Raw genomic sequence first — 12,795 nt, forward strand, 5'->3', positions numbered from 1 at the left:
TATATATATATATATATATATATATATATATATATATATATACAAACACTGACTGCATCCAGTGTTGTTAACAATGATGATAATGATATAATGTTTTACATAGGCACAAGGCCATGGATTTAAAGATGTGAGGGAATGAGATTGTATGATGTTCATGCATTTTATCCTGATAACAATGAAAGCAATAACGGCAAAGACGAAATATAGTCGAAGATGAACTTACACGCTGCAAACATCATCTGATAATGGATTTTTTCTTTTTCCTTACACAACTGAAAGAATACTTCCGTAGTATTCCCCCTATATAATACGGATGACCAAAAGTGCCACATGTTTTATAACTTGCCAACATCAAAAATGCTCCGTGTTGTGGATTTTATTTATTTTTGCTTTTATTCATTTTTGTAGGGTAATCTTGATATTAGAGAATAATAATGATAATATTAGTGGTAATGGTCTTTATGATGTTAAACGAAATTGTGATGCTGATGATGGTGCTGATGTATGCTATAGAGTGATGTTGAAGATAATAATAGTGATGGAGACATGGGAGTTTTGGCGATTATGAGCATTTATTAGTGAGAATGAAATTGTTTGACTGTAGGCCTGTCCACATTGAGCAGACTTGCGATAAAAGACGCTCTATCCGTGACAATTCTGTCATTTTCGAGTATTTGTATATTTAAGACAATATTATCCAATGCGACTGTGCTTTTCTTTTAAAATATGGCATAAAATCATTTACAGGAAATTTGGCTAATGTTCCAAATTATCTTGTTGACGATATTAGACATGTTATGCATGTAAATGTAATCATGTTGATAGTGATGATGGTTGTGGGGTTAATTATATCAAAAAGTGATGCGGGGGATTGTGATGGTTACGGTGTTTGTAAGTTAAACCATTCCCTGGATATCCAGTGATCAAGTCTATAATAAATATTTAAGCTACATGCATACATATATATTGAAATCATGTGTAACATTGACATGAATGTGAAGTGGATGAACGGAAATGAAGTCGAGGTTTCAATTGTTCATGCAATGTTTGTGGTTTACGATAAACATCTGACAGGCGAAGGAACAGAATTTTATTGTTTATTTTATTTATTTATTATTATCGATTATGTTGTTGTTGTTGTTTTTTATAATAGAGTTTATCACAGATATTTCTCGCTACAATTCTCCATCTTTTCATATTTGCCAGATCGTGTCGTCAAGTCTAACAAGCCGATTGCTGAAGAGCTGCTGACGTGCCGCTTGACTACGTTCCTACTTCTTTCCATCTGCTGCCCATTGTTTTTGTCATTTTTTGAGGGACCTTATATAGGTTAGGTCAGTGGTTCCCAAACTTTTTAGAGACGCGACCCACTATTTATGACACCAGTTTATGGCGACCCACTTAACTCTACTGGGTAAAAACATTAATGAAAGAAACAAATTTATTTCAGATTACGCTCAATAATAGAATTTAAAAAGCCTAATGCTTGATAAAACAACCAGTCTGGTATTGAAAACATGAGTCTTGAACTATCTCGATAGACAGCAGTTAATCAAAGCTAACGCGTAATTTTATAACTTTTTGCGACCCACTAAGATTCCGTTCGAGACCCATCAGTGGGTCGTGACTCATAGTTTGGGACCCACTTGATTAGGTCATAGACACAAAAATAAAAAAACATAACACGAGTTTTAACAAATGTATTTGTTTAACGACCATGATTCTGCCCCACCAGGTCACAGAGGGGGAAAACCAACCACTATCACCTCAGCAGATTCAGGGTGCAGCTATTGGTGTCGGTGTAGCTGGAGATGTGACAGGCCTCTTCATGACCTGGTGGGACAGAAAACTTAAGCAATCCTTAACAGAACAGTGCACAACTCTTCTACTCTACAGTAGGTATATAGATGACATTAATATCATAGTTAAGACCAACTCTAGTAACAGTAACGTAGAAACTGAGAGGAATGTAATAGAGAGCATCCAGCAAGTAGCGAACTCCATCCACCAAAGTATCAAGGTAACAATAGATTACCACACTAGGTACCCCAACAATAGACTCCCCATCCTTGATACTGAACTTTGGTTAGAGACTGTTGTAAAAGCTAACACTTCATTTCTCCAAGTTCAGATTCGAAACCAAATCTAAAGATTCTCGCTTGTCTGAGCCACCACTGACCAAACAGGCATGAAAGAAATTTTCTTTGTCCTGTCAAAAAACGATAGATCGTCTCCCTTCGACCTCCGAGCTCAGTCATGTCAGGCGAAGTTCAAATGGACAGGAGCTAACCTATTTAGACACAATCTCTCCCGCAGTATGTCTGTCCTTCTAGCTTCCACAATGGGTTATAAATACTGTGGTCAGCAAAGGGACAGACAGAAAGGATCTGGACGCAGATAGAGCGCACGAGATAACCGACCAGTATTTTCTCAGATGAACAAAGCACACACAAACACAAAACATAATCAGCTTTTACTCTAGCATATCCACAGATGAATCCTGTTGAATTCTTTGCCCGCTCGAAGCAGTTGGCAACAAATAAATGTAGTGAAAACTTGTATATACCACCAGCAAATGCAAATTCCATAAATAAATTATTTAAGCTATAAATCGATGTCATTCCATTATTTACTTCAAAGGCATCCACATTCCTATTGCATCTGTTTACCTCAATACATTCTGATACACCTTTTCCACTACACTGTGAACAATAGAGTGCAGCTCCTCCACTCCTATTACATGAAACCCATAGCTTCGAAATATGTTGTTCACAAGACCTCAGCTTTGTCACACAACATGGAAATTAACATACTGATAGCAGACTTAGGATAATGAACTACATGTCCCCACTATGCAAACCCTATGAAATGAAGAAACATGTACAGAACTTTATGCACCACATGCGATTCTCTGGAAATGATCAGAAAGATAGGGTTCAAGTATACAGAGGTGCTAGAAAGAAGTTAGATAACATTACATGTAATGATACCAGTGGTACCTGTCCTAGATATAGAAACAAAGACTGGAATAGGATACAAAGAACTTATGACAAAGCAAATAGGGTGAACATGCGGTATAAAACTGACAAATATCAAAGAGTGATGTTTGTAGAGGCCACAGCCCATGGAGAACTAGCCCGTAGATTTAGGAAAGCTCTGAAAGAGACCAAACTCAACATTAAGATTGTTGAAAAACCAGGGAGCTCCGTCAGATCACAATTATGTAGGACGTACCCCTTTGAGAATACCATATGCACCAATGATAACACCATGCTATGTAGGATTAGCCTTGGCATTAACTGAAGAACTAGAAATGTAGTTTACAGCATAAGATGCATAGAAGATGCTTAAAAAGACATGAACATGACATACATAGGGGAGACATCTAGGAGCATTGCGGAATGATTAAATGAACATTTGAAACAATATGACGACAAAAAACAGTCTTCCATACTCTACCAAACATGCCAAGGACCAACATGGAGGCAACCTGGGTCAACTTGACATCCGCATTTTATCCAAGCACCCAAAGGACCCAACACTCAGACAAATACAGGAGTACGTCCTCATAAATGAAATATCCCCAGTACTAAATAATGTAGTAGATGTCATTCCCCCATATCCACAGGTAGAGTAGAATAGTTAGTGGGCTGTTATGTAGATAGATGTATATATGTGTGAGTGTGGGTGAGTGCATATGTGTATATGTATATGCACATGTCTGTAGGCATATGGATATGGATGTAAACAGATAGACATACAGATGGATAGTATATAGGTTATATGAACAGACAAGCACACATACACAAATGAAGACTGAAACACATGACCATATATACACACACACTTCACTTCACACAAGGACACATATGGAGATACACGTCCATACATACAGACACAGTACATAGTTGAACCCCCCACACACACACACACTCGGACATGCATGCACAAGGAGACAGAGGTACACACACACACACACACACACACACATAAAAACACACAAACACATGAATATGCAGGCAGAATACATGCATACAAACGTACACATATATATACATGCATACATACATACATACATGTGTATGCACACACACACACACAAGTGCACAAACAAACAAAAAGAACGCAGCTTCAATAATGGACAGAGTCAACAACTATTGAAAAGGTTGCAAGACAACGAAAATTTTAGAAAAATAAATAAGTAAATGAGTGGAAATTTTACCAGTGAGTGTGTTAAATTATAAGGTACTAAAAGAGAATGACTCTTCCTAGACACAACAGAATATGCTTCAACACATGAACTCACATAAAGAATCTTGCAAACCAAATCCAAAAACGAAATTAGTTTAACACTTAAAAGGTAAAGAATCTTGGCGCTTCAGACACAAGTCCTTCATCAGAAAAAAAATAAAAGAATGAGAACAGAAGGTAGGGAAAAGGAAAACAAAATGATAAAAGGTGGTTGGAAAAGAAAATATAGCTTAGGGGCTAGGTAAGAATGAAGTTCTATGTCAAGAAGGAAGATTAGGAAGGAAGGGTGCCATCTACATGGTTGGTTCATCTTCTGCTTGATGTAATCAAGTGCTTTTGTGATTTTAAATGGTCAATTTCTTTTGCTGATGTCAATCACTCCATCTGTCTGTTGAAAAGTTATTGGTCAATTTCTTCATGATGACATCAGGTCAAGTTGTGATAAAACATTCCTAATCTGAAGTAATGAGTCCCAGGTTCAAATTTTAAGTAGAGACTTACTCTAGATGTAAGAATCTGTAGATGCAAAGAAATATCTCAAAAGATTATTAAAGATTGTGGTTGTTATTGTTTAGCCCCTGCCTAAACAAAATGCCACTAAGCACTTTGCTCAGTATGCTAACGATTCTGCAAGCTTGCCACTCTATTCAAGGTAAATATTGAGACCGGGAGCGAAAGTTTGTTATTTAGTTGCCAGGCAACCCTAAACAAGAAGACTCTGATCAAAGTCAAATTCTAGTGATGACCATCCTACACTTTATCTTAGGTATAGTTTATCTAAGACAACAGTGTCCATTGTGTTTTTCCATTTTTAAGGAAGCTTTGACAAATATTTAACTGCTTTTGCAAGGTAATTGTTTAATTCTCAGCCTGATGGATACCTATGTACACAAGGACTTATATACACCAGTGTGTATACAAGATCTGACATATTGTGATGTGTACTGATGTATATCTAGTGTGTATACAAGTTCTGATATATACTGTTATATACCAGTGTATATACAAAGTCTGCACATTATGGATGTAGACAGTTGCATACAGAAGTGCTGATCACTTAAAGTGGAAACTTGTTGAAGAGGGAGACCCAGGAAGACATGGGATAAAGTACTGAAAGCTAATCTCGAGACAATGAGCCTTACAAAGGATATGACAAAAGGCCAAGATATCTGGCACCTAGCTGTACTCAAGAACCATCCACCACAACAGGATTGATACTGGTTCTGGTATCACATGAAAAACACTCATGTTGGTGCCATGTTAAAAGTACTGATGCTAGTATCACAGAAAAAATATCCAGGGCACTCTGGGTGGCATTAGGAAGGGCATCCAGTTATAGAAACCATGCCAGAAAAGACAATGAAATCTGGTGCAACTCTCAGCCTTACCAGCTGTTCTACCCATGCCAGCATGGAAAACAGGCCTTAAATGATGATGATGATGATGATGATGATGTATACCAGTGCATGTACAAGATATAATGTATACTGATATATACCAGTGTGTATACAAGGTCTGATACATACTGATGTACACCAGTGTTTATACAAGAGCTGATGTGTACTAGAAATAACTGTGCAATCAAAAAGAGCACTGAAAATGTAAGCACACATTTAGGATGTGTGCTTTAATACCACTTTCCCATGCTGGCATGCATCAGTCAGAATTTGTGAGGCAGATTTTCTACAGCTGGATGCCCTTCATACTGCCAACTCTTATCTGTTTCCAAGAAACATATTTCCAGGCTTGTATGATGTTGGTGCTCATTTACAACCATCACATGACGTCTAGACAAGGGCATACAAACACACACACATGCATGTATATTTATATGGCAGGCTTCTTTCAGTTTCTGTGTACCAAATCCACTCACAAGATTTTGGTTGGCCTGGGCCTATAGTAAAGGACATTTGCCTAAAGTGCCACGCAGTGGGACTGAACCCAAGGCTTGATGGTTGGGAAACTTCTTAACCATACAACCATGCCTGCACCTTGACCATATCCAACCTGTTTTATGTTCAAACTGGCCAAATCTGGCCTTTCACACCTACCCAACAGTGCCATTCTAAAAATATACAATCACATCATTGAGATCACAAAGTTACAATATAATGCATGATTAATTCAAAACAATGTAAATAAATAAAGATTGCAATTGAAGTATTCTTAATGATAAAGGGTTAAATCAACTGCAGTACTTGACCGGTACGGATCTTTCTGATTTGGCGGGCACCATTTTTTATTTAGGTTTTATTTAGTGTGTTTTCTACCAAAACACTTTAAAACTTCATGTACTTGTATATTTTGTCTTATAGAACAGAGAAAAATTTTTATATTCGAAGTTATTTCATGTTAAAAGTTGTATTTCAGTAATTTCAACCAATCACTGACGTCTATTGAGGTGAAAACAATTACTGCTGTGGATTGTCAACAAAACGTTGTGCAGTGTAATGGGATCTTTTCCCTTGAATAAAATTAGTGCTGTTGTTTGTCAACAACAACTATCGGCAATACTGTTATTTATGACATCATTCGTGCGTTTGTATTGGTTTTAGCTTTAGGGTTTTAGGGTTAGGGTTAGGGTTTTAGAGTTAGGGTTAGGGTTCGGGTTTTAGGGTTAGGGTTTGGGTTTTAGAGTTAGGGTTAGGGTTCGGGTTATGAGTATTTTTGCCAAATTTGGTGAAGATCTGTTCAATATACCGCCACAAATTTTTCACCAAATTTGGCAAAAATACTAGAGGTCCATCACTATCACATTTTTCCCCATTCTTTTTCTAGTGTTGTATAATATATATACTTCCCTTCTTCTAATGTATAACGTGTATACTTTTCATTTTATCATTCCATTATATTTAAATGCCCATACTTTATGCCTGTCCTTGTATTGTCCTCCTCATCCTTCGCCCTGGTGGCAAATAAAAGAAATCATTATTACCTCCGCCTTAGCGAAGGTGGAGGTATTGTTTTCAGTTGTGTTTGTTTGTTTGTCTATGGACAAGACATCTCAAGAACAGCTGGATGGATTCGGATGAAACTTTCAGGGATGTTGGGCCTCGTGACTGGCATGAACTGATTAAATTTTGGGATCAATCTGATGCTGGACAAGGATTCTAGATTTTTTTCTGTTTTTTTTTTTACTTAATTTTTAAGAGTGATTGGGTTCATTTTTAGTATTCTTATTTGTGAGAGCAGTCAAGTTTATTTCAGATATTTGCATTTTAAAAATCATCTCTGGCTAATTGTTGGTGTTGCCTTAGCAGAGGTTTGCGCTCTCTGAGTGCTCTTATTATCATGATCATTATTATTATTATTACTATTAAGGCTGTGAGTTAGCTGAATTGTTAGCACACTGAGCAAAATGTTTAATGGTATTTCATCCATATTTACATTCCTAGTTCAAATTCCACTGAGGTTGACTTTGCCTTTCATCCTTTCAGGGTCAATAAAATAAGTACCAGTTGAGTATTGGGGAGGGGAGGGAGGTCAATGTAATTGACTAGCCCCCTCCTCCAAATTTCAGGCTTTATGCCTATAGCAGAAAGGATTATTATTATTATTATTAATATTTATGTTCACAAAATGTATTTCCCATGAAATGAAACAAGTGTAATTACAGAATTAAAAATAATACATTCCAGTCTTTACATTTATATAAGTACATACATATATAGGTATGTATATATATATATATATATATATATATATATAAATACATACATATATAGGTTATTTATTATTATTACTATCATCATCATTTAAGGTCAGTTTTTCATGCTGGCATGGGTCAGATGGTTTGATGGGAGCTGCACCAGACTTCAGTCTGATTTGGCATGGTTTCTATGGCTGGATGCCCTTCTTTTGCCTTAGTCAAGGTTATCTCCCAACTTACTGACAGCATCTTTGTCCATGGCCTGTGCAGCTTTCACCTGCTACTCGTCTTGTCTATTTCTAGCCTCCTCAGAGCCCACCATATCACACAGTGGGGCACTCTATCAAAGGCTTTCTTTAGATCAATGAATGCCAAGAATAATGGTTTATTCTTAGCTAAGTACTTCTCTTGCAGTTGCCTGACTATGAAAATAGCATCGGTAGTGCTTCTTCCCTGGACAAAGCCAAACTGTATTTCATCTAGCCTAATTCTGCTCCTAATTAATCGGGTTATAACTCTCTTCATAATTTTCATCACTTGTTCCAAGAGTTTTATGCCTCTATAATTGCTTCTATCTAAAGCATCACTCTTACCCTTGATGCTGCTATGCCAGTCACTGGATATTACACCTTCCTGAACGACCTGATTAACCATGTGGGTGACTAGCCCGTATCTTACCTTACCAGATATATTTTGAGCATCTCAGCTGTGATTCCCAATGGACCAGGGGTTTTCCTGGTTTTCACGTTTTTAATTGCCTTATCAACCATACTGCTGTCCCTAGGATAGCCGGGCCCTCTGTTGAGTTCACATGAGAGAGACTCTCTTCATCCTGTTCGTTCTCTACATTCAAGTCTTGCATAGTAACTTTTCCATGTCTCTTTCTTGTTCACATGACTAAGTGCAAGCATACCATTATCCATCTGCACACACTTCTCTTCTACAATATCTCAATTCTCACTGACACGCTGTCTAGCTATCTGGAACAATTCAAATCTCTGAGCTTTATGCTATAGGACTTTGGCAAACCTCTTGTTTTCTGCTTCTACCCTAGCTAGATAGACCTGACATCTAGCCTCTCTTTTAGCTTTCTGATAGGATTCCTTGCTACCACCCCCTCTTTTACACTCATTCCAGACCCATCTCTTCTCTTTTATGACCCTTGGTCTGGCAGAGACTTTGCTCCAATAATGAATTTGGTCTGTTGCTCTTAGCAGATTGTCCTGTAGGAACTTCCAGTTGTCCTCTACATCATATGTCTCGGTGGAGGCACAATGGCCCAGTGGTTAGGGCAGCAGACTCGTGGTCTTAGGATCGCGGTTTCGATTCTCAGACCGAGCGTTGTGAATGTTTATTGAGCGAAAACACCTAAAGCTCCACGAGGCTCCTGCAGGGGATGGTGGTGAACCCTGCTGTACTCTTTCACCACAACTTTCTCTCACTCTTACTTCCTGTTTCTGTTGTGCCTGTAATTCAAAGGGTCAGCCTTGTCACACTGTGTCACGCTGAATATCCCCGAGAACTACGTTAAGGGTACACGTGTCTGTAGAGTGCTCAGCCACTTGCACGTTAATTTCACGAGCAGGCTGTTCCGTTGATCGGATCAACTGGAACCCTTGACGTCGTAAGCGACAGAGTGCCAACAACATATGTCTCTATCTCTCTCTCCTTCTCATCATAGGCCTCATTGAGAACATTTCTAAATTTCTACCTGTCTGAAGGATCCTTGAGTTCCCACAACCTCCTTTTCTATACTGGCTTGTGTCTCTGGATCTTTCTGGTCCTAAGCTTGAACAGTCACCAATGACTAGTTTACGTTGAGTTGATTTTGCATTTACAAATATATATCTATCCCTGTGTCTTGTGAGGATGTAGTCAATTTGTGCATTGGTAAAGGTCATTTATAACTAAATGTAAAGAAGAAAGTAATATTTTCCATAATAAAAATTTGAATGAAATAAATAACTGAAAATATATTTTTATTGATTTAATTGTTTTTCTTTGGTTACATCTTTATTTTCTGTTTTATTCTGTTTGTGTTTCTTTCTGGCCTTCATCTTCCTTTTCATGCTTAACAAGATGTCTTTTCAGTGAATAATGATAAATGTAATATTTTGGACATTTTGTACATTGAAATTTTTTATTTTCACTGTGAGTTTGAGAGTGAGAGTTTAAGCAGGCTCTCTTTACGAACTGTTTATTGCAGACTTTGCACTGATACGGTTTCTCTTCGGCATGTAACTTTACATGTGTGGCCAGGTCTGATGCTTCACTGAAGGATTTTGGACATATTTCACACTGAAATGATTTCTCTTCATGCATCGCGATATGTTGATTGAGTGTGGATTTTTTTGAGAATTTCTTCTGACATATTTCACATTGGAATAATTTCTTCCCAGGATATGTTCTGAGATTTGTTTTCAGATTGGTCCTGATGCTAATAGGTAATTTGCATACATCGCAACGAAACTGTTTTCCCCTTGTGCGCTTTTTCATGTGACGCCTCAGTTTTGAATGTTCCCTGAGAAATTTGCCACATATATTGCAACGAAATTGCTTTCTTTTCGTTTGAGTCTTGGTGCATTGTTCTCTCAGGCTGGGATTTTTACAGGAACATTTGTGACAAACATCACATTTTATGGGTTTCTTTTTGTGTTGTAATTTCAGATGGTTTCTCAGCCCTGAAATATAACAGTAAGTTTTCGGACATTTCTCACACTGAAACAGTTTATCAGTGGAGATCATAGCTAAATCCTATTGTGTACAGGTATTCACTGGTAGAAATAACAGACTTCAATGTAGTCAATATGTCCAAGATTATTCTAATTCTGTGAGTGTATCACGTAAAGAGAATATGTAAATAAACTGTATAACAGACCTCAATAACAATTGATGACAATATTTTTTTGTCAATAGGGTTTACTTAAGATCATCTGTATTTTCAAAAGGTTACTTCAAAAACTTCCAGAGAAGTGATTGATAAATGGCTTTAATTAATTGTTGCATAGATTTGGTGTTGTTATTGCTGTCTTTTCTTATTTTGAAATCCTGAAATAGAAAAAAATTCTCTGTGTAATATACATACATTACATAACATGCACACAGGTGTATGTGTGATATATATGTGCATGTATAGAGAGAGAGAGGGGAGAGAGAGAGAGGGGGGAGAGAGAGAGAGAGAGAGAGCTCAAATGTTCTTGGCTTTAAGAGCTATCGTGAAAGGTCCAGCTGAAGACCCAACTTTCCAAGATCTTTTACAAAGATTAGAAAAACTGATGGACCACTGCAATAAGTGTGTGAATCTGAGAGGGGGAATATATTGAATAAAATCACAATTAACTGATCCTATTGTATTTTCTTTTACCCGAAGCCAGGAACTTTTCAGCACCCTCATATATTACACACACACACACAGATATATAATAAAATGTTAGTTTGATTGAAGCATTGTATATATATGTGTAACATTGAAAGAGATAGAAGGCTAAACAATGCAAAATAGACTGTAAGATGAGGTAACAAAAATTAAAAGTAAGTTACCTGGTAATCTTTGTTGTTTTTTTTATTGTTGTTGCTGTTGTTCTTTTATCAGTCCAAGAAAGCTGCCAGTAGAGACTGCATTATAGATCAGCCCTTCCCCTTGGTGCTAAAATTGGTTATATAAGAAATGAACTTACATGTATCCAGAATAAATGTAGCAAGACAGAGGACCAGATCACTCACACTGCACACTTCATAGATGTACTGAAGATGAACAGATACCCAACATCCACAATGAATCGACTTAAGAACTGAAGGCAACAGAAGCATAAGACCTCCTCTAACACCTGCTTCATGAAATTACCACATTTCAGTGAAAGCATAATCACAGCAATCAGCAAAGAACTGGACATATAGTTAGCACACTCCAGCCCTTCTGTACATGAATGCCTGTCTAAAAAGCAATCCAGAAACAACAACAATCAATGCTCGCTGACTAACTGCCCTATCTGTGATAATGGTATGTGCCAGCAGACACATGTGGCATACCGGATTGAATGCAACAAATGTAAGGAGTTCTACATTGGCAGCATGACTAGAACACTCTACACCTGCATTAAAGAACATCTCAACACATGCACATCCTCATTCAAAAAACACATTGACAAATGTAGAAACATCAACCAACATATTACCATTACCATTAAAGCCAGTGATAGAAATGTGGGCAATTAAGGAAGCCTTGCTCATACATAGACTCACCCCACAAATAAATAATAGATCAGAACTTAGCACATGGTACTTGACATAAAAGATACACCCACAGGCACACAAACTAAACATCTCATACAAAAAAGAAAATTAATTTCACGAAATATTATGTCATTCATGTGGAAACTGAAATAACCATCAAAAATGCTTGAAAGCAAAAGAGAGGAAATTGGAACATTATCCAAATAAAGTTTCTTAAACCCTGATGAAGGGACTTCTAGGTCCCAAAATATTGGACAGATTGTAGGCGCAGCGGGTTTAAGCAAACTGGCACTAGATGGTGTTAGAGTGTGAGATTCTGGCATGAGCCCTTACCACTACCACTTTCTGCATCGAGATACAAGACTGTGAAGACATAACCTAACTGGTTCTCTGACAACACATGCCAGATAGCAGACAGGAGCAAATGCACAGGAAAAGACTATAGCCTCCACGCATCAGATCATTTTTATTTATCATCCCGCTTGTATATATATGTATTTAAAATCATAGCCTTGTTTTATATATTCTTTATACTGGGTTTCTTATCAAATGAGATTACGGCCTTCTGAGTAGAATCACATTAGATGAAATACAACCTATCCTCTAAAATGGTGACCCCCGATGTTCCAGACCACTAAACTAACTAAAATAGTGACACCATG

At 37.4% G+C, this 12,795-nt stretch overlaps 2 protein-coding genes across 3 annotated transcripts in view; both read right to left on the reverse strand.

The window, feature by feature from the left end:
• LOC106874059 (gastrula zinc finger protein XlCGF8.2DB) overlaps window positions 1-1,007 on the reverse strand; it is a 9,435-nt gene extending 8,428 nt beyond the window's left edge. Inside the window, exon 1 of the mRNA XM_014921636.2 lies at window positions 224-1,007. The gene's annotated coding sequence lies outside the window, so the exon portion shown is untranslated. The remainder of the gene's footprint in view (window positions 1-223) is intronic.
• An 8,855-nt stretch (window positions 1,008-9,862) lies between these two features.
• Window positions 9,863-12,795, reverse strand: part of LOC106874051 (gastrula zinc finger protein XlCGF49.1) — a 19,238-nt gene continuing 16,305 nt past the window's right edge. Inside the window, exons 2-3 of one of the 2 annotated variants that reach the window (XM_014921616.2) lie at window positions 11,441-11,546; window positions 9,863-10,948 (exon numbers count right to left, since the gene is read on the reverse strand). In XM_014921616.2, coding sequence (XP_014777102.1) covers window positions 9,926-10,645 — 720 coding nt within the window. In that variant the 5' untranslated portion in view covers window positions 10,646-10,948; window positions 11,441-11,546 and the 3' untranslated portion in view covers window positions 9,863-9,925. The remainder of the gene's footprint in view (window positions 10,949-11,440; window positions 11,547-12,795) is intronic. The other variant, XM_014921615.2, reaches the window with a different exon arrangement.

The sequence above is a fragment of the Octopus bimaculoides genome, chromosome 14, assembly GCF_001194135.2.
Source record: "Octopus bimaculoides isolate UCB-OBI-ISO-001 chromosome 14, ASM119413v2, whole genome shotgun sequence".
NCBI classification, from domain to species: domain Eukaryota; kingdom Metazoa; phylum Mollusca; class Cephalopoda; order Octopoda; family Octopodidae; genus Octopus; species Octopus bimaculoides.